This window comes from Moschus berezovskii, chromosome 21 (assembly GCF_049115385.1).
Source record: "Moschus berezovskii isolate FMDL1 chromosome 21, NW_MosBer_1.0, whole genome shotgun sequence".
Taxonomy (NCBI): Eukaryota; Metazoa; Chordata; class Mammalia; order Artiodactyla; family Moschidae; genus Moschus; species Moschus berezovskii.
In genome coordinates, this window is record NC_142480.1 from 14,731,740 (window position 1) to 14,754,068 (window position 22,329).

The 22,329-nt window shown below is 45.3% G+C and overlaps 1 protein-coding gene across 1 annotated transcript in view; it reads left to right on the top strand.

The window, feature by feature from the left end:
• The window catches only part of PPIP5K1 (diphosphoinositol pentakisphosphate kinase 1), a 41,782-nt gene that overhangs the window by 13,772 nt on the left and 5,681 nt on the right, over window positions 1-22,329 (top strand). Inside the window, 11 exon segments of the mRNA XM_055418339.2 lie at window positions 760-901; window positions 1,238-1,461; window positions 1,773-1,900; window positions 2,103-2,217; window positions 2,388-2,495; window positions 3,115-3,231; window positions 3,387-3,551; window positions 6,322-6,412; window positions 9,462-9,587; window positions 10,293-10,355; window positions 15,196-15,333. Coding sequence (XP_055274314.2) covers window positions 760-901; window positions 1,238-1,461; window positions 1,773-1,900; window positions 2,103-2,217; window positions 2,388-2,495; window positions 3,115-3,231; window positions 3,387-3,551; window positions 6,322-6,412; window positions 9,462-9,587; window positions 10,293-10,355; window positions 15,196-15,333 — 1,417 coding nt within the window.

Below are 22,329 nucleotides of genomic sequence, written 5' to 3' on the forward strand. Positions count from 1 at the left end.
AGACAAAAACCATTTTTATCTTCTCACTCACCACTCTAGGCTCAACTAGTCTTGCTTAGGGTCTTTCTTAAAGTTGCCCAGATGCTTAGGGTCTATTCTAGAGAATAGCATTTTCTGTGTTCTTCTCTGAGCAGGCCTCGATAAAGGGGCAGGACCTTGCTACCTTATTTTCCAAGTCATTGCTTAATGTCAAATCAAAAAATGCTAAGGCATCTTTTCCTTTTTCCCTTGCTACCCTTTGCCAGCAAGAGTGGAACCTGTGAGGAGTGAGGCAGAGGAGTGCACTCCACCTGCGGTCTCCTCTCCCCCTCCCGTTTTTCATTGACGGGGACCATCCTACATTTTTGAGTTGGACTTAGTTCTGAGGCGGCACCTCTGCTCTAGGTTCACGCTAGCATCTTGTTTAGAGGAATAAGATAATGTCATTTCTATTATCCACTCATGAAAATATTCTGTGGGGATTTGGGTTGAATCTTTATTCCCCAGCATTTTCTCTGAGTGTTTTGGAACCCCCAAGAAGACCTCGATCTGTTTTATTTCCTCTGGACTTCAGAACTTTTAATATGACCCACTCTCAGGTAGCTGTGTGCTAGGCCAGTCCCCTCACTAGAACCGCTGGTGTTCCCAGAAGCCTGAGAATGCTTGTTGGGGCGAGCCGACAGACTGAGCCGGTTGCTGGCCGTGTCCGTGATGAGCGCACAGGAGCCTGGGCAGTTGGCTCTGAGTCTGTCTTGCTCTCCGTCTCTGCGTTCTCCACAGCTGGCTCCCACTGGAAGCACTTCCCTCCTCAGCTCCATGGCTGTTATCCAGAATCCTGTGAAGGTCTGTGATCAGGTATTTGACCTGATTGAAAACCTCACTCACCAGATCCGGGAACGGATGCAGGACCCCAAGTCTGTAGGTGGGTTTGAACACTGCTGCTGCTGCTGCTAAGTCGCTTCAGTCGTGTCCAACTCTGTGCGACCCCATAGATGGCAGCCCACCAGGCTCCCCTGTTCCTGGGATTCTCCAGGAAAGAGTACTGGAACGGGGTGCCATTGCCTTCGCTGGGGTTTGAACACTACTGTCTTCCTTTTTGGGGTTTTGGGTGTGGATGGGTTCCTCAGGCCACCGCATGCCCTCTCCTACGTGTCTGAGATGAGTCATCTTCATCTCTCTGCCTCTGCTTCAGATGTGCCAGGGCCTTTGGTTAGAGGTAAAGTCTCTGGTTCTCTCTGACTGTCTGTCTGCCTTCCAGACCTGCAGCTCTACCACAGCGAGACACTAGAGCTGATGCTGCAGCGTTGGAGCAAGCTGGAGCGTGACTTCCGGCAGAAGAGTGGGCGCTATGACATCAGTAAGATCCCTGACATCTACGACTGTGTCAAGTATGATGTGCAGCACAACGGGAGTCTGGGACTTCACGGCACAGCAGAGCTGCTCCGGCTCTCTAAGGCGTTGGCTGATGTCGTTATTCCCCAGGTGATTCTCACGGAAGGGACTGAGTCTGGGGCCAGGGGCAGGAAGGAGAGAAAAGGCAGAAAGGAAGCATGCTGTGGGAACCAGGGGAAGGAAGCTAGAGAAGGAATTAGTTGATTGCTAATCAATCCTGGCTCTGCAGAAGCCAGAAGCCGAAGAGGCTAACTGGGGAGAAACCTAGGGAGGAGGAATGTGGTGAACTGGGAGGAAGCCGACACCCGAGGTGAAGACAAGCATGACCTTGGGCCTGGGAGTGTGAGGTGAGAGGAAAAAGAGATTTGCCGAGGTGCTTATTCCTGGCCTGTGGCCCCTAGGAATATGGAATCAGCCGGGAGGAGAAACTGGAAATTGCCGTGGGCTTTTGTCTCCCACTTTTGCGGAAGATACTACTTGACCTGCAGAGAACCCACGAGGACGAGTCTGTCAACAAGCTGCATCCCCTGTGAGGGAGGGCTGGGCGGGGTGCTGGATGGAGGGAGGGGGCGTGTCAGGGAGCTCTGGGGAACCCAGGCCGGGACCGCTTGGGGAACCGAGAATGGAAGGGGGTTCTGGGATGGGAAGGAGAAGGCTTTGAGGCGGGAGGAGGGAGTTTGTGGCGGGCAGACAATGGGCTGACAGCGTGAGTGACCCGGCTGTTGTCTCAGGTACTCCCGAGGCGTGCTCTCTCCAGGCCGCCATGTTCGAACACGCCTCTACTTCACCAGTGAAAGCCACGTGCACTCGCTACTCAGTGTCTTCCGCTACGGGGGACTTCTGGATGTAAGGATCTTCCTTCTTCCCTCAGCCTATGAGCTTCCTGTCCCAGCGTTCCTTACTCTCTTCCTCGTTCTTCTTTTCACTGCAAGCTTCCTCTAGTCTCCATGTCTCCCTGCCCGTTTGCTGATGCCCTCGTCCTTGGGCACTGGCCCACCTCTTCTCGCGTTTGGCAGGAAACCAAGGATACACAGTGGCAGCGAGCTTTGGCTTATCTCAGTGCCATCTCAGAGCTCAACTACATGACCCAGATTGTCATCATGCTCTATGAGGACAACACCCGGGTGAGGAGCTAACAGGACGAGGAGAGGGCCCCTTCTTTCTCCTCCATCCCCTTTTAGGGAAAAACTTTCTTATCCTTAGAATCCGTGGAATCCAGTTACGTGTGGTATCTAAGTGCAGCACGCAGAGTGTGTCCAGGAGGCTCCCCCTGGAATGAAAGACATGGTCTGAGTTGATGTTGAGCCAGAGAGATACCAGAGAACAGAGCTCTGACATTAGGGAGGGCATGGAATTTGAACCGTGTTATAATGAGAAAAATAATGTTTCTCTTCTCAAACACTGTTACACATATAGCTTCTTCATCTGGCTCCCCAAAGATACCTTTAAATGTGCTGCTGTGTGTACCCTAGCAAAGCTGAATTCCTGCAGGAGATGGTTGGGGGGATTCCCCATTCTACTTCCGTTGTAGAACTGGAAGTTGGAAAGTCACGTGGAGGCGAGGACGTGAGGATTCCATGAGACTAGACTGTGGGGAGCTGTTACTGTATAGGAGGGTGAGACACAAACCTCAGCCCTCCCCGGGAGGACGTGACCTCTTGAGTTCCTCCATTGTCCCTGCCTGGTCTTCTACCACCATACTCAACTTTGCCAACTTCCCCTTCCTCTCGTGATGCCCTGTAGGATCCCTTGTCCGAGGAGCGGTTCCATGTGGAATTGCACTTCAGCCCCGGAGTGAAAGGCGTCGAGGAAGAAGGCAGTGCCCCCACTGGCTGTGGATTCCGTCCAGCCTCTTCTGAGGTGGGTCAGAGCCCTGGGATTTGGGACTGGAGGATTTGGGAACCAAGTGGCGAGAAACTCGGAAACAGTACAGGGAAGTTGAAAGGACTGGAGAGACTGGAGTAGGAGGCTGGAGGCCATTAACACCTCTCCCTTCTGTGCCTGCTATTGGGTAGAATGAGGAGAGGAAAGCCGACCAAGGCAGCGTGGAGGACCTGTGCCCCGGGAAGGCATCAGATGAGCCAGACCGAGCATTGCAGACCTCGCCCCTGCCCTCTGAGGGCCCTGGCCTCCCAAAGAGATCACCCCTCATTCGTAACCGCAAAGCTGGCTCCATGGAGGTAATGGGTGGGGCCTGGGAGAAGGAAGTGGTAGAAATGCTCATAGGACAATATCCGTGAATCTCTGAATCCCTTCAGTGGAATTCTCAGGACCTTAAGCAGAGTCCTTCTGCCCCTGATGTATATGTAACCCATAATGTCACTTTCACATCTGGTCTCCCCATAAAGCTCCTTTAAGCTGGAGGCTCCTTCTGAGGTTAAAGAGATGCTGGTGAGGGCCATCTGAGAGACAAGGACTTCAAGAGGTGAGATTGAGGAGGAGGCCTCTGGATGCATTTGAAAAGGCAGTTCTTTAAAAGAAAATGAAGACAGTGTAACAGAAACAGCATGAGCTCTGGGCTAAAATCTCGTTTGATAGATGCTGTGTGACCTGGACAGGCAGCTTCTCCGAACCTCAATTTTTTTCATCTGTAATATGTGAATACAAGTAATACTCATCATATAGATAGATGCTCAGTAAACAGCGGGCAGTGAGGACAATACAGTTGATTAAAGGCCAAGCCCTCTCCATCTTCTTGTTGTCTTGGGTGCATATTATGGCTGATAGTAGTAAATATCACTTTACTAAAAATGGCACTTTAATTTAACCCCTTTAGAGTTATCTATACTCTCATTCCAGGAGGAGAATCAAGTCTGGAGGTCTGTCTGTCTCCCCTTTGTTTGGATGAGGTTTATCAACCTGGGCCTGTGTTCTGCTGTGCTTGGAGTTTGTGTGTAGCCCTGGTTCTAGCCTAGAGGGAAGGGTTTTTGTAAATCTTACATTTTATCCTGGGATAAAAACCAAAGTTCTGGTCTTCTCTTCCTGGAGAGATCCTTTCCTTCTTTGGCTTATTGACACTCTTTGACCCCATGATTTAGCCCTCTCTTAGGACCATGACTGGTGTGGGTCCTGCTTTGACAGATGAATCTGTTCACTTGGTTTGGTACCAGTTCTCTGTCTTAGAGGAACTGGCTTTTCCATTTTGAAGTATGTCAGAAGAATCTATGATTAGCTTAAATAGGTTCAGCCAGAGGCTCATGGTTCAGATTTTGAAGACAAACTACAACCACTGTTCTAGACGCATCTTTTTCTTCCTGATTACGTTAAGGTGGATTTGAGGTCATGAATACTCAGAGTTTCTTTAGGTGGGGTATGCATCATTCACTCCTTAAGATATAAGTTAACTTAGTATCCACAGTACATTAGAACCCTGCTGACTCACGTGGGTAGACACCACGTGGACAGAATGACAAGTAATTGTCTAGTAGTGGACTACTCCATGTCCAGTGTCTTCTCCGTTCACGTCAGCCTCTCTGGCACTGTTGTGCTGGACCCCCTTTTCTTCTGATTTAAGCAGTCAAGAGACATAGGCAAAGCAGAGCTTCCAGTATATTGTCTTCCCAACTTGATGAAATTGATTTCTTTCTTTCAGGCTCACAGGAAGCTTCCTGTTGTCATCAGATTTCTATCTCTCAGTTACTGGTACTGCTTGTACCATGGCTCTGCAGGCTGATGGTTGCCCAAGATATGCTCCTCAGCTTTGCGAGAAAATCTTCTCTCTGCTGCTTGTTCACGCAGCCTTTTCAGATTAATAGTTCCTCTCCTTGTTTTATGAATATAGGCATCAGTAGTCTTATTCTTATCAAGTACGACCCTTCTCGCCATCCCTTCTTCTCTTATGTGTTTGGACTGGTTTAGAGTTAAAAAACCTGTGACTGTCACAGCAGCCATGCCCTAGGTGATCATCCTCTTCAGCCCTACAACTGCCTCTGCCCAGTGAGCATTAGGGCTTTGGAGAGCCTGGAGTGTAAGGAGCCATGACCGGTTTTCCACCCAGCCTGATTGCAGGTCATGAACATTCAGTGCATGGGGAGCCTGGACCTGATCCCCTTGAGGGGAGGGCACCACCAGAGGTCAGGGGACCTCCCCTGGCCTTCCCCCACCATCAGCCTACAGTCCCAGGCGGTGTCCACCATGCACCTGGCCTCCTGCACACAGGTGTCTCTGTGTACATCTTCCTTGATTGCCTTTGTCTTTGCCTTCTGGGACTTAGGGACTCAGAACGCTGCTGAGGAGGGTGTGTGTTGGGGGTTGTGTGACTGAGCCCTTGTAGGCTTTTTGGAAATTGATTTCATGTCTCTAGGAGTGGAGGGGAGGGCTTCTGGTTCAGATAAGAAACTAAGTATGGGGACTTCTGATGGTCCAGTGGCTAAGACTCCATGCTCCCAGTGCAGGGGGCTAGAGTTCAATCCCTGGTCACAGAAGTAGATCCCACATGCTGCAATGAAGATTGAAGACCTAGCATGATGCAACTAAGACCCAGTGAAGCCAAACAAGTAATTTTTTTTTTTTTAAGAAAGAAACTAAGTACGGTTGCTGTAACCACAACTGTCCTGTGGAAAGAAGTGGGCATGGCCGGGCTTTACTTCTTACTGTGGCTGAGCTATTGTGATTGGCTTTCTGAGTTCTGCGGAGGGATATAGAGATGAAGGAAACATGCTCTGCTGAGAACTGAGAATGGTTGACTACTGATTTCTCAGATTTGGGATTGGAGGGCTGCAGGGACAGGCATCTTGGAAACAGAAGTACTTTCTAGTATAGAAGTGTTCCCTGGGCAGTTTCCTCTGTAAAATGCATTCTTAGACTTTGTATTCTTCTTTCCCATAAAAGTACTGTGGTTCTTAAACTTTATGACGTTGTTTGGTTTCATAGGGGCAGGAATTCAGGACCTGGGTTTTAGATTTCTCCACTGAATTGTCTCAGTGGTCATACAGAGTCCTCTTTCCCCAGGTGCTTTCTGAGACTTCCTCCTCAAGGCCTGGTGGGTACCGACTCTTTTCATCTTCACGGCCACCGACAGAGATGAAGCAGAGCGGCCTAGGTATGGCTTTCCAGCATCTCTGACCATTGTTGAGAAGGGGTGTCTGTCTGTTCTTTAGAGTTTTATTGTGGGAAACTGTAGTCATGGGAGTTGGGGTCATCTAGTTGGTGGAGTTGTTGGATGGGGCTGGGAAGGATATAGTGGGAGAAACCATATTCAGATGTGAACTTTGACCCCAGATGATTGTCTCCATTCTAGGATGGTGTTTGTGTTTTGGTTTTCTACACCAACCCCCATTTCTTTGACTGAGGGCATTTTTCTGGCTTCACTTCTTATTCCTTGTCTGTCCCTTCAGTCTAGCCCAGACATTAAGGGTCCATAGAGATGGTGACCGTTCAGAGTCATCAGAGAGACAAAGCTATAAACAGATGTACTTGTGAGCCCCCTCCCCCAACACCCACCTCAACAGGGGTCATGTTCCTCATTTGGAAAACTTGCGCCATGTTTTCCTTTGAGACCTGTGTTTATTACATCCCTGCTCTGGCCCCTCCTACCTCCATACCCTCCCCTTCATCCTCTCCTAATCCTGTAATTTTTTTTCCTTCCTTCCTGAAAATTGAGGGACAAATCTGAGACTGGTGTAGTGGCAGAGGCTTCTCTCAGGACTTTGAGGGAATGTCTCTTGATTTTTTTGATTCCTGGAGAGGGGTGGAGAACATCATTCAACCTTTCCTAAGAACACAGACTACAGGAAGGACCAAGCCTCAGAGGGTATTGTATTCTTCGGGAGTGGGGAGTGGTCCTTGGGAGGGGCTATCTTTGGACAGTGCCCATGAGCCAGTACCCAGACCTGGCAATTAGACACATGTTATGGGATCTAGACTCTGTTTTTTCTATCTTGTCCCATTATGCTGCTTTCATTTTTCTGTTACTTTTCTCCTTGGCACTCAATTTCCTGGCCCCCAGATGGCCAGCATTTGGACCAGCAAGGAGAAGAAGGGTTTGGGGAAACTTTCCAGGCTAATTGTATGGGAGTAAATTGTCTTCTGGAGCCCTGGAGAGAGGTAGATGGTTTGGTGCATGAAAAATAAATGACAAGTGTCTAGATCTGTGCCATGGAATTCTTTCCCTCAGAAGACCCAGAAAAGACTGGGTTTCAGGTAGGCTGGGAAAGAGGATGGGTATGTCTGGCCCAGTTAAGGGGCAGTGCTGTCAAGAGATCTGAGTCTGGTGGACAGATGGTGGTGGTAAGGTAAAGACTACCCCCTGAGACGATCCAACACTGAGCAGTACAGCACTGGCAGGACTACACCAGAAAAATCCCCTAGTGGAGGAAGTGAATGTAGAACAAAGCCTGGGGGTGGTCTGGGTTAGAGCCAGCCAGTTTCAGCTTCTCTGAAGAAAAGCAGACATATTTAGCCATCCTTGTATCTCTCTCGAGCTCTATCCTAGAGGTGGTTTGCACATGAAATGTAGGAGAAAATGACATACAGAGGAATGGTGCTCGGTTCCAGGGTGGAAGTTATCAGCCATCTGAACTTGTTGGTATCTGTGATGACCCTGAAGTGTTGGGTCCCCTGAAAGCAAGTCCCTTCTCTGTGGGCTCAAAGGAAACTGACCTCCTCTCCCTCTGTCCATTTCCCATATGGATGTCAAGTTCCCACGCCAAACGCGGGGTCTTGGCTAAGATGGATCTAGACGTGGAGGAGAAGATCCCACAAACTGAGATGTTAATCTTGTTTCCTCCTGCCCATTGTCTCTGTGTGGGCTGTAGTAGGTAGGAGGGGGGACCATGGAAGGGCCCAAGCCTACTCTTGATCAGATATTTGAGACATGACTCACTTGATTTACTTGCTTCTGGGATTTTTCAAGTTTTATTTACTCTCTTAATGGCAAGAGGTCTCTTTGCTTTCTTCGAACTTACATTGTGAGCATCTGGCATTGAGCATAGGACTTAAAAGATGACAAACTTTCAAGAGCAGAAAAAACATGTGATTTTTGCTGTTTTTCTGCTCATCAGGTTTTCTTGAGTAGGTAGGGTGCTCAGCGGTTAGTAGGCATGTTCTACATAAATCACATGCCCTCACATGCCTTTCAATCTGTGTCTATTTTCACTTCAGAAACAATGCTCTGTTTCTTCCCAATGAAAAAAAAATCATTATTTCCTTTCTAACAACATAGTTGATCCTAAGAGTTAGGAGACCTGGATTCTAGTCCAGCTTAGCTCTGAACAAACTGTATGACCTTGAGCAAATGACATCCTTTTTGAATTTCAGTTTCTTCATCTCTAAAATCAAGAGGTTGAACTGGACAGTCTTTGAATCCATGCCAGCTTTAAAAATTTAGTGAGTCTCATACTTTCTTAGGAAAGGTAAAAAGGCTAAAGGAGAACGGGAGAGAGGGAATGTTGGATGAAAACATTAGGAGGAGGAATTGGAACTTATGAGAACTTGGTATTTGAGTTAAAGCGTCTGCCTCCAATGCGGGAGACCCAGGTTTGATCCCTGGGTTGGGAAGATCCCCTGGAGAAGGAAATGGTAACCCACTCCAGTATTCTTGCCTGGAGAATCCCATGGATGGAGAAGCCTCGTAGGCTACAGTCCATGGGGTCGCAAAGAGTCAGACATGACTGAGCGACTTCACTTCACTCAAAACTTAGTCTCTAGTTCCAATCAAAGTTCTTTCCTTTCACACATATAAGGGACTCAATCTCTGGGTTCTTCTAACCCTATTTTGAGCATAAGGAGCCCTGAATTATGTCTAGGTAGAGCAAGAGGAATCCACCTGTTTTTCGAACATTCCTGGGAGTCACCTAGAGAGCACAGTTTATCCCTCTGAGTAGCTTTGATTCCCCTAATATGACTAACCCTGTATTCGTAGTGGCCTCTTGTATCCGCCAAGCAGACTTTTGGGAGACTCCTCACTCTGCTTGCCCAGTGTGGCTGTGGACAATAGTGATAGCTGCCTGTGGTTATGCGAGGTGGCCACTGGGTGGTGGCTCTGAATGATTGTGTGTGTGTGTGTCCTGATGTTGTCATGTGAAGTCGTGTGTACTTCTGTGTGGTAATTGCAGCTTTGCGTGGCTACTAATGCACTCCCGGCCTTGCAGGCTCACAGTGCACGGGGCTGTTCAGCACCACAGTGCTGGGTGGCTCCTCCAGCGCCCCGAATCTTCAGGACTACGCCCGCAGCCAAGGCAAAAAGCTACCACCCGCCAGTCTGAAGCACCGAGATGGTATGTGGGTGGGTTTTGGGGGGGCAACACTTTTCTTCATGCGTCCGCCAGCAAAGACACAGCTCAAGAACAATTCATGCTTAAATGGCACTGACACTGGCCTTATGACAAGTTTCCTGCATCAGTTATTGAGGGGAGAAAGAACCAGGACCCCCACCACCCTCCATTCGCATTCCCTCTCGCCATACGAATACTTATTTATGCTTATCCCTCCATAATCTCCCACATATAGCCCTGCTGCATCAGTTTACTCCACCTTTATATTCTTTCCTGGATTCTGGCCTGTAGGGGTAAGGACCAAAAAGGGCGACCCATGGTCAGGAAGAATGCAGTGCTACCTTGAAAATCTAGGAGGTCAGGGATGGGGAAGTTGTTCAGCCAAGGCAGGAAAAACAGTCTGGGAAGAGATTGGGGGAAGGGATGAGAATTTCTGCAAAGGTTTTTATTTCTGAATGACCAAAAAGAGGATGTGGTGGTGAGATTAGGGCTGTTTGTGGGGCCTTATTGTGGTAGAGATGACACACGGATTCCTGAGAGGAGATTATCCAAAGGAAAAGATTGAAATACAGTAGACAGGGACCTACAGGGTGGGGGTGGGAGCAGATCATTACTAACAGTGAAGAACAGAGTATGTTGTGAACAAGTTCCAGAGCAGAGGGCGGGGACCGCGGTGGGTATAATCCCCGTGATGTCTTTTCTCCCCAGAGCTCTTGTTTGTCCCGGCCGTAAAACGATTTTCTGTGTCGTTTGCAAAGCATCCGACTAACGGTACGTTTGCTTCTGACTCAACGTCATCCCTCCTCACCATGTCACCACCAGACACTTAACCTCCGAGTTCTGACACTGATTTCCCTCTCCCTCCACTGTGTTGATAACCTGCTGTCTCTGAATGAACCACTCACTAATTGTCCCTTCTGGGGTACATCCCTTGTTGTGACAGACCTTAGCCTCAGCCACATCCTGGCTGCCCAATCCCTGGGGCAACTCAAGGTCTTTACTTCTGTGGTCACCTTCATCACCATTGTGTCACTTTTTTTCAGCATTGTCACCAAAACAAGTTACACCTCTTCCTTTCCCATCACATGACTGCCAGGCTTTGTACAAACACGATCATGGTTTCCCTCCTGAGAGTAGTATTTCCTGTATCATCCCCATTTCTTTTCTCTTTTTTTCCCCAACTCCTCAGCTTATATAATTTTGACCTTCCTATTTTTTTCCACCAGTTCTTTTGTTGGAGTGGACGACTAATTTGCTTGTGGAACAATGCTGTGGTTCCCAGTTCCCAAGCCTCCTCATAAAGGGCATCAGTCTTGAGCGTATCGTCTTCCATCTCTATATTCCTGTCTCCCGCCATTGTGTGTATTTTGTGTGGCTCTTGTGATCCTGGCATCTGCTTTATGTTACTATTAACCTAAGGCCTGGGCCTGCAAAATAGGAGCCCAGATTGATTTGGGATAAAAGAGAGAAAGAGGAGTAGGAGGTGGTAGTTTCAGGAAAAAGAATTGTGCCTTGAGGGTTCACACGTGGTTTCCACGTAGCCCCAGCCTCTCTGTAGCACTGTGGCCTCAGAGAAGGGGAGGTAAAGAGGAGAGATGTCTGCTGGGGATTCTGGTGGAGCTTAGAAATAAATAATATTTCAGGAATACTGAAGAACAGGGTCTGCCCACTCTAAGGTGGGAGAGTTTAGAGATCTGTGTAAACCCCAGACTGAAGGGCTGTGGTCTGTTTGTAGGGTGTGGTGAGGAGCCCAGGACCTCCCCTTTGGTTTATCCTTAGTATCCTTAGTTTCTCTCTGCCTTGTATCTTGTCTTCAAGGTAAATCCAATTTTGTTTGATATGATTTTCTTCTGTTCAAGTGCTAAGACTCTCTGAGGGAGGTGAAATTAGCCTGGCCTCCTGGCTGGAAGAAATTCCAGGTACTAATCACCTGCTCCTCAGCCAGTTCAGGCCACACCTCTCCACTCAGCACTGCTGGGGTTTCCCTAGTCTGACTAGTCTTTACATTTTCAGTTTACACCCTACCCCCATCCCCTGCTCCCATTTGTGCCTGTGACAGGATCTGCCCATTCCGAGTGGCCTGACTGTGTGGTTAGCCTCAAGCTCTTCTGGCCTTCATGCCACAGTCATCTCTAGAGTATAACCTCAAGCACCAACCCCCACATTACAGCCTGGGATTTGGACTTGGAGGCTTGTTACTTAGGGAGGGTACAGAAGATAGTACTAGGAACTTGGGCCCCTGACCTCAGAGCTAAATCACAACTCTCCTAAGTAATTTGTGTGAAAAGATCCAAATTCCCCAAATAGATCCTTAAGCCTCTGTATGTATCTCTAGTTTCCTGAAGCCTTGGTTAGCAGCTTTACCAATTGAAGAAAAGAAGAATTAAAAAGGAGGAGAGGAAGAAAGACCTGGACAATTACCGTGCAGGAGAGTAATTTCAAGATCTCCTCCAATACCCAACATGCATCCTCAGGGCTCTGCTGGCCTTTGTTCTTGCATTTGAGCTTGAAGGCTAAAGTGCCTGAGAAACCAGAATCTGGGATCTAGGAGAAATAGACTTGGAGTTCTTATGTCTTGCTGGAGATTATCTAGATTTAATTTGGCCCTCAAGACAATATGAGGGCTCCACCCCAGGCCAAATGTCACTGGACTGACCCAGCAATTACAGAGTGGATGATTTGTCTGCAGTTGCTTGCAGCAGCTTAGTTCACAACAGTGTGCCAACCTACTGTCCATCATTACCATCTCTTTGCCATGACGTGTGGCTTTGAAATAGCAGCTGGAGAAACTGGACCTGGCTTTGAGAAGGAGGCCAGGCATTGCTACTTCCTTGCTTTGTTAGGAGAACATCTCTCCGCCCATCCCTGCCTGTATTCCTGGTAAGCTGCCTTCACATCCTCTGCCTGCCTCAAGTATGGAAGTGTGGCCCCTTACTAAACTGCACGCTGAACTTACCAAGGTGAACTAATATAGTGGGAAAGGGACTGTGGCTCTCCCTCATCCAGAGCGTCGGTGTGCCCACCAGTTCTGCCCAGCTCATTCTCTTCTAGGGACCAGACAGCTGTGTGACCATGGATACAGAAATCTCTTGACATCCAAACTAGGGTCTTTGGGAACCATACTCACATGGGTCACCCTGTGGAACCCATCCCTGGTCTGGGAGTTGTGAGCAGTCGTTCTCAGCAGCCTTGATCCTACTTTCTCTAGATCCTATCATCAGTTTTTAAGACCCTGTACCTTTTTAAAGGCTGTGTGTTTGAACAAGAGTGAAGGATGATTAATCAGTATCGGCATATTCACATATTGATTCCATTTTTTACATGCTGTTTTAAAGGTCACCTGGTTTCCTACTCATCTGTGTCAGCTGCCTAACACCAGCCTTGTCTGTGGCTGGCTTAGAGTCTGGTCCAGAGGACCTGGTCTGAGTGTTTAGGAGCCTTTTAGCTTCAGGCTTTATCTCGATCACCTATACCATTCTTGACCCTCTTCTCCCAGTGACTTTGAATCTTTTCATCTCTATCCCAACCTTGTAAGTACATTCATCTGAGAAGCGAGCCTTGACTAGGGTTTGTCCAAGAATGATCAGGGACACTGGAGTTCCCAGCTACAGAATGGCCAGCTCGCCCGGTCCAGAAAGATGTGACTGCAGTCTGTAAGCACTGACTGAATCCTGCACAACGAGAAGCGGGGGCGGGGCTGCTGCACGATGGGGGCTCACTTGCCCGTTCTTTTAGACTCACCTCTTTCAGACTTCTCTTAGCATGATGCCAGTACTCTTCCCTCTGCGAGGGCTGCCCCGTGGCTCTGACCATGGCTCTGATGTCTCTGCTTCCCTCTTAGCTCACCTTGGAGCTGAATGGCCCTGCCTCCCAGGAATGCTTCTGTCATCCAGCGCCCCCCTCACTGTCTCTCCCTCTTCTCTCTCTTTATCTCCCTGCTTCCTGCCGTGGTCCCCCAACCCCTCCAGAGCTGCTGGATGACCAGCACCCTGTGGTCCGGTTGCTGCGCAGTTTTTCCTCTGACTGCACAGGGGGCCGGCCAGTGTCCTTGGATGCCACGCTGGCGCATCACCTGCACCAGTGCTCCTACCACCTGCGCCTCTTCCGGAACTGGCTGCGCTCAGGCCAGGATGACCCCGAGTGCCTCTACGGTACCCCCTGCCACCAAGCGGGCTGCTGCCACTGCCCTGGCTGGGACTGACTGCTTTGCTTCTTGCACTTCTGGCAGGAGCGCCCACCTGCTCCTTTCTCCTCTCTGCCCTGAGGTTATGTGACTTGCATTTGGTTGCTTGGATGGGACTGGGGCCAGGCTGTCTGGTGGCCGTGGTGCTGGCTGCTCATCCTCTTCCCACTCTCCTTCCTCACTGCCTCCTAATGTTACCCATTCCTGGTGCTATTCGGTACAGGAGCAGTCTCTTGCCCTGGAATCTATTCTTATCTCTGTGACCACCATCTTCAAATCCAGATGTTTCTCTAGCCGCCCTGAGCAGCTGGGGACTATACCTCTCCTGCCCTCCTGCCACTAATGGAGGCACAAGAGGTCTCAGTTGCATCCTTGAAGCGACCAAGGGCCCAAGGTTAGAAGATGGTCAGGTATAATCCTTTTGAGTTATGTAGGTTTTAATCATTGTCAGACTCTAGGCTATGTCTTGCATAAATGTTGCTGTCCTGCCTACCCTTAGTCCCTCTAAAGGGCTATAAAGGAAACATAGGAAAGATGAGGGACCGAAAAAGTGGTTGAGATGTATACTTCTTGATTCTCTAATGGGGACATTTTTTCCCATCAGCAGGCCCTTTAGATTAGAGTTGGTCTACCCTTTACCCTACAGTGTAGATCTACATTGGAATTGTTGGGTCCAGAGCAGAGAATCAGTATTTATTCTTTTTTCTAGGGGGTTTGCCTCATTTTCCTGAAGGAATAGAAAAATCCTAGCAAGTCTGGGGTCTGCAGTGAGAGCAGAGGAAAGAAGCTTTGATGTGAAGGAAATAACCAAGAAAGAACTTCCATCCCCCAACCTGTTCATGCATGTGGTTTTCCTGAGCTGAGCTTCACGTGTATTGCATGCCCTCCAGCTTCCAAATATCCTAGCCTTTCTACCCACATCCTAAATCTGCATGAACCCCTCCTCAGATCCCAAACCCTACTCCTTAATCTGGTTCTCTAGTATGTGATCCCTGAAATCTGCTGTTTCTTCCCAGCTCCATGACTCCCTACCTCTCATTTAGACCTCCAATTGCACCCCTTCCCTCTGGACCTTTGTTCTATTCCCCATCCACATCCCTCTCTGCCCCTGAAAGTATAAGAAGAGTACGGGTGCTTACCCTATTGGGATTGTGTTGATTTTTCCATGGGATATTGCAGGCTTTCCATAGGTAGGGTGAGAGGTGATTTCACTCACCCAGAGTTGGGAAATTTTTAGGAAATCTGGAGGTGACAGAAATAGACTCCTGTAGGGGCTCTAGAGTTCCCTCTCCCGAGAATCTTGGATATCCCACACTCCAAAAGTCACAGACACTCTTGATGGTTCTCAGGGACTCTCCATGCTTCCTTGGCCAGTTGGAGTATATCCAGCAGGAATAACACTGACTTTGCCCATCTCTTTTCTAACAGGATTTGAAGGGTGCTCCATGGTGCCTACTATTTACCCCCTGGAAACACTGCATAATGCCCTTTCCTTGCGTCAAGTGAGTGAGTTCTTGAGTAGAGTCTGCCAGCGCCACACTGAGGCCCAAGCACAGGCGTCTGCAGGTATAGAGAATCCTCTTATCTTGAACCACTATCTCTGCCCCCACTCCCATGCTCCCCAGAGCTTGAGTGGTAAGTTAAAAAGATAGGCACTCTGAAAAAGTAGACTTGAAAAAATGTTTAATTGCATAGGTCAATTCAAAAGCATAGAACTATCACTCCTTCCAAAGTTAATTTATAAATTTAATGTGATCTCAGTAAAAATACTATTGTTTTTCTAAAGTTGGACAGACTGACTTTGAAGTGCTCATAAAACAAACAAATAAGAATAGCCAAGGAAATCTTGAAAAGAAAAACAGTGAAGGCATGTTGGCCCTACCAGATTTTAAAACATTTTATAAAACGTCTATAGTGAAAACAGTGTAGTATTGGTACATGAATGGACAGAGACCAAGCAAACAAAATAGTAAGCCCAGAAATAGTTGAAGTTAGCATTCCAAAATGCTAACTAGGGGAAAGATAGAATTTAAGGAATGGAGTTGGGACAATTGAATAGTCATATGACAAAAATTAAAACCGAATCCATACTTCATGTTATATACCAGGATAAACTCCACAGGGATCAGAGATCTGCAAGTAAAAATTAAACCATGCAAACTTCTCTGGTGGTTCAGTGGTTAAGAATTCTCCTGCGAATGCAGGGGACACAGGTTCAATCCTTGGTCCGGGAAGATCCCACATGTCATGGGGCAACTAAGCCCATGGGCCACAACTACTGAGTCCGTGCACTCTAAAGCCCCTGCTCGCCAACAAGAGAAGCCACTGCAATGGGAAGCCCATGCACTGCAACTGGAGTATAACCCCTGTTCACTGCAACTAGAGAAAGCTTGCATGTTGCAATGAAGACCCACCACAGCTAAAAATAATAAGTAAATAAAAATGGGGGAAAAAAAGGAAGTGAAAAGACAGCCTATAGAAAAGGAGAAAATACTTGCAAATCATATATTTGATAAAGATCCAGAATATAACACTTCAACAACAAAAAGACAAGCAGAGACTTCCCTGGTGGCACAGTAGATAAGAATCTCCCTGCCAAAGTAGGGGACGCAGGTTCAGTCCTCAGTCTGGGAAGATTCCACGTGCCGTGGAGCAATAAAAGCCCGTGCACCACAGCTACTGAGCCCATGCTCCACAACCAGAGAAGTCACCTCAGTGAGAAGCGTGCATACCTCGATGGAGGGTAGTCCCCACTCACCGCAACGAGAGGAAAGCCTGTGTAGCAGCGAAGACCCAACACAGCCAAAAATTAGTTAATTAAAAAGACAAACAACCCAACTTAAAAGTGAGCAAAGGACTTGAGTAGACACTTCTTCAGAGAAGGTATACAAATAGCCAAGAAACACATGAAATACTGCTCACTGTCAGTAATCATATAGGGATATACAGATCAAAGTCACACCCAATAGGATGGCTATAGTTTTAAAAAGGAGAGAAATAGAGTAAAAGCAAGCAGAAAATAAGTATTGGTAATGGCATGAACAAATTAGAATTTTTGTACATTGCTGGTGGAAATGTAAAAGTGTGCAGCCTCTGTGGAAAACAGTTTCACAGTTCCTCAAAAACCTAAATATAGTATTACTGTTTGATTCAAAAGTTCCCCTCCCACATTTAAAAGAGCTGAAAACAGGTACGGTTCCAAATAGGAAAAGGTGTACGTCAAGGTTGTATATTGTCACCTTGCTTATTTAACTTATATGCAGAGTACATCATGAGGAACGCTGGGCTGGAAGAAGCACAAGCTGGAATCAAGATTGCTGGGAGAAATATCAATAACCTCAGATATGCAGATGACACTACCCTTATGGCAGAAAGTGAAGAGGAACTCAAAAGCCTCTTGATGAAAGTGAAAGAGGAGAGTGAAAAGGTTGGCTTGAAGCTCAACATTCAGAAAACAAAGATCATGGCATCTGGTCCCATCACTTCATGGGAAATAGATGGAAAAACAGTGGAAACAGTGTCAGACTTTGTTTTTTTGGGCTCCAAAATCACTGCAGATGCTGATTGCAGCCATGAAATTAAAAGACGCTTGCTCCTTGGAAGGAAAGTTATGACCAACCTTGATAGTATATTAAAAAGCAGAGACATTACTTTGCCGACCAAGGTCCGTCTAGTCAAGGCAATGGTTTTTCCCGTGGTCATGTATGGATGTGAGAGTTGGACTGTGAAGAAAGCTGATCGCCGAAGAATCGATGCTTTTGAACTGTGGTGTTGGAGAAGACTCTTGAGAGTCCCTTATACTGCAAGGAGATCCAACCAGTCCATTCTAAAGGAGATCAATCCTGGATGTTCATTGGAGGGACTGATGCTAAAGCTGAAACTCCAATACTTTGGCCACCTCATGCGACGAGTTGACTCATTGGAAAAGACTCTGATGCTGGGAAAGGTTGGGGGCGGGAGGAGAAGGGGACGACGGAGAATGAGATGGCTGGATGGCATCACCGACTCTGTGGACATGAGTTTGAATGTACTCCGGGAGTTGGTGATGGACAGGGAGGCCTGGCGTGCTGTGATTCATGGGGTCGCGGAGAGTCGGACACGACTGAGCGACTGAACTGAACTGAACTGAACTGAACAAACATTTACACACAAAAGTTTATGGTGACACTATTCCTCATAGTCAAAAGGTGGAAACGACTGAAGTGTACATGAATGGATAAACAAAATGTGGTACATGCTTATAATCTCATAGTACTGAACTATAAGAATGAGTGAAGTACTGGTACATGTGGCCATATGGATGAACCTCAAAAACATGCCAAGTGAAAGAAACCAGACGGAAAAAGTCACACATTGTATGATTCCATTTATATGAAAGATCCAGAACAGAGACAGAGAGCAAATTGGTGGTTTCCAGGGATTGAAAGTAGGGTAGAATGGGGAGTGACTTCTTAATAGATATGGGTTTTCTTTTTTGAGGGGGGGGCTGTGACGAGAATGTTTTGGAACTAGATATAGGTAGCAGTTGCACATTGTAGATGTGCTAAAGGCCACAGAATTATATACTTTAAGATGTTACCTTTATGTTATGTGGCCTTCACTTCAATAATAATAAAAATAAATCATGGCAAGTACTAAAAGTAAGCAGGGGTTATGGTGGTAGATTCCTTTATCACTGGAAAATAAGGAGAGCCTAATTGTGACTCAAACTCAAATTTGGGAAACAGTAGGAAAAGATTAATAAGTCATATAAACTTATGATGTTTAAGTCATATAAACATTTTTTAAATGTTGCAAACCAGTAGCAGCATCATAAGCAAAGAAAATTTTTTTCTGCAATTTATATCACATTTAGGCTTAATCATCCTAAAATACAGACAACTCTTACATGTCAGAAGGAAAAGACCAAAAGTTTGATTTTGTTAAAGGATAGTTTACAAAGAAAGAAATGCAAGTGGCCATTACATTTATGAAATGATGCTTAACCTCGGTGATAAGAAATGTGCAAACTAAAACTACACTGAGATATCATATCTCACCTATTAATTTGGAAAAAAATCCAAAAGTTTAACAACACATTTCTTGACAAGTCTGTCACAAGAGAGGCAGTTCCATACATTGTTAGTGGGAGTGCAAAATGGTGCAACTGCCATGAAGGTAGATTTTGTAATATCTCAGAGAATTACAGATATACTTACTTCTTTTTCTAATAATACAATTTTAGAGATTATTCTGAAGGTATTGTTCACAAAGTTGAAATAACACTTGTATAGAGTTATTGAGACATTATTTATCCTGTTTATTATTATTTTTGGAAACAACCCAAAGGTTCTTCAGTACAAGAATGGTTGAATAAACAGTGGCATGTCCCCTCAAATGAGTGCTGTGCCTCTGTTAAAACTAGTGAGGAAGGTCTGCTTTTTGGAGGGTATATGTGTCTTGATATGAATTAATCTCTAGGATATATTGTTAACTTAAAAAAAAGGTGTAGAAGAGTGTTGATAGTATATTACCTATTTTATGAGGAGGGGAAATAAAGGGAAAATATACATATTTGCAAAAAGAAATTCTAAAAGTAAATACAAGAAACTAATAAAAATGTTTACCGCTGGAGAGCAACAGAAATGGAGCTGAAGGCATGAAGAAAAAGCAACTTCCTTTGAGTATGCCTTTTTCTAAATCTTTGACTTGTGAACCTGTAAATGTTTTTCAGAATGTAAAACTAAATCAAAAGAAGCAAGTCCTAAAATTGAAAAAGAAAAAAAAGGAATGAAATTACCCTGACTGTATATCAAAATAGTAATATAATCACATAGGGAAAATCATTTTTCAAATAAGTTTGAAGTACTGTGCTTTGACTATAAATCCTTTAGAGAAAAAAAAATGAGGATTATAAAATAATTATAATCCGCATTCAGTGGTTTGTTAATAGTGAGGTTGATACTATTTTGTAACATATATGTCATATGCACACACACACATATCATCACTTCAGTTCAGTTGCTCAGTCGTGTCCGACTCTTTGCAACCCCATGAATCACAGCACGCCAGGCCTTCCTGTCCATCACCAACTCCCGGAGTTCACTCAAACTCATGTCCAAGTTGGTGATGCCATCCAGCCATCTCATTCTCTCTCGTCCCCTTCTCCTCCTGCCCCCAATCCCTCCCAGCATCAGAGTCTTTTCCAGTGAGTCAACTTGTCGCATGAGGTGGCCAAAGTTTCAGCTTTAGCATCAGTCCTTCCAATGAACACCCAGGATTGATCTCCTTTAGAATGGACTGGTTGGATCTGTACATATCATAGAGTAATGCAAATAAGTAATTATGTTGCTATTAGGAATAAGAATTTTCAAAGCAAGATAGATAAGATACAAGTAAAAATTTTAAAATATTTTTAAAGTACTGTAATATTAAATTTGAATTGATAATATCAATATAAATTCTGTTTTTTAATGCTTTTTGTAACTTGATGCATTGCAAACAGTATCAGTGAGCTCTCCTAGCACCTAGATTTTGGTTTCCACATATCATCCCCAACTAAAAGCAACCAGGATTCCATGGTTGTATTCTTGGTCTAGGTCCATGTTTTTTAACCTTTTCTTTTTTTTTTTTAATCACATCCTATCCTATAGAGTATTTTTTAGACTTTTTCCCTCCAATCACTCCCCACCACATGAAATTTTAATACTACAGATTCCTTTATATCTGTTAACGTTGCCGTTTGAGGGATTACAAACCAATGAAATAGCTAAGTTTTTTCACTTCCATCAAGAACCAGTTTTATTGAGGATGCATTATTTAGGGCACGGAAAGCTCCAGGTGATCTCGAGGCACACTGTAACAAAAACAAGGACGCACTCAAGCCTAAAGAGGCTCCCACTGACCAGAACTGGATTATTTTAGCATTAAAAAGAATAGTTTACCATAATCGATTAAAGTGCACTAAACATGTGAACATCCACAAGCTCATAATGAATCTTACAAGAAAGAGAACAAAAAAAATAATACTTTTTACCAACTCTTTCTTCTGAAAACTAAATAAAGGGAAATAAACCCTTATCCTACCTGTTCAGTAAGAACTGCAGTTTTAATGTAATCAAATGGCCCCAGTTGAAGAGAGAAAGTGCTTCTTTACAGAAAATATGCCAGTTAATAAATATAGAAGACTTAATAGAATTAGAAAATCACCACTTGACACTCCTAATAAAATAATTAAGGATCATCAGTGGATACTAACACAAAGAAATGTTGATCAGGTTCCACAGTGTCAAAGGATCATCTATAATCAGAAGGGGAAACCTTTTCAGTGGTGAGATCTTGTGAGCCCTACTTAAACCTCATTAGTAAACTTAGCCTTACCTACCGATTTCAGGAGATACAGGAGATGCTGTTTTGACCCCTGGGTCAGGGAGATCCCCTGGAGTAGGAAATGGCAACCCACTCCAGTATTCTTGCCTGGAAAATGCCTTGGACAGAGGAGCCTGACAGGCTACAGTCTACGGAGTTGCAAAGAGTTGGACACGACTGAGCATGCACGCGTGCCAACTTAGTTGTAACTTAGTGGGATAAGGAGACATTATGTGCCTCCAATATGATGGACATATTCAAGAATATTCTTTGAGTATTCTTGCCAAGGGACTTCCCTGGTGGCTCAGAAGGTAAAGAAATCTGCCTGCAATGTCAGAGTGCCAATCTTCAAAGTCTGCAAATAATGAATGCTGGGGAGAGTGTGGAGAAAAGGGAGCCCTCCTTCACTATTGGTAGGAATGCAAATTGGTGCAGCCACTCTGGAGAACAGTATGGCTCCTTAAGAAACTAGGAATAAAGCTACCATATGATCCAGAAATCCCACTTCGGGGCATATATACAGAGAAAACCATAATTTGAAAAGATACATGCACCCCAGGATTCATAGCAGCACTATTTGCAGTAGCCAAGATATGGAAGCAACTAAATGTTCATCAGATAAATGGATGAAGAAGATGTGGTGCACATGTATATATGAATATTACTCAGTCATAAAAAAGGATAAATAATGCCATTTGCAGCAACATGGATGGACCTAGAGATTATCATACTAAGTGAAATAAGTCAAAGATAAATATCATATGATGTCACTTATATGTGGAATCTAAGTTATGATACAGATGAACTTATAAAACAGAAATAGACTTTATAGATGTAGAAAACAAACTTATGGTTACCAAAAGGGAAAGGGGAAGTGGGGTAAATTAAAAATTTGGTATTAACATATACACACTACAATATATGAAGTAGATAACCAACAGGGACCTACTGTATAGCACAGGGAATTATATTCAATATCTTGTAATATTGAATTACAGTACATCCACAGTGGAAGTACAAATATCCACTTCTACTTCCAGTGGAAACAAATCTGAAAAAGAATATATGTTTATATTATGATAACTGAATCACTTTGCTGTATACCTTTGTTGTATACAACATTATACGTGAACTATGCTACAATTTTTAAAAAATTATCAAAACCTAAAAAAACATTTAAATTTAAGCATTCATTTTTAATACTACAGAAAAGAA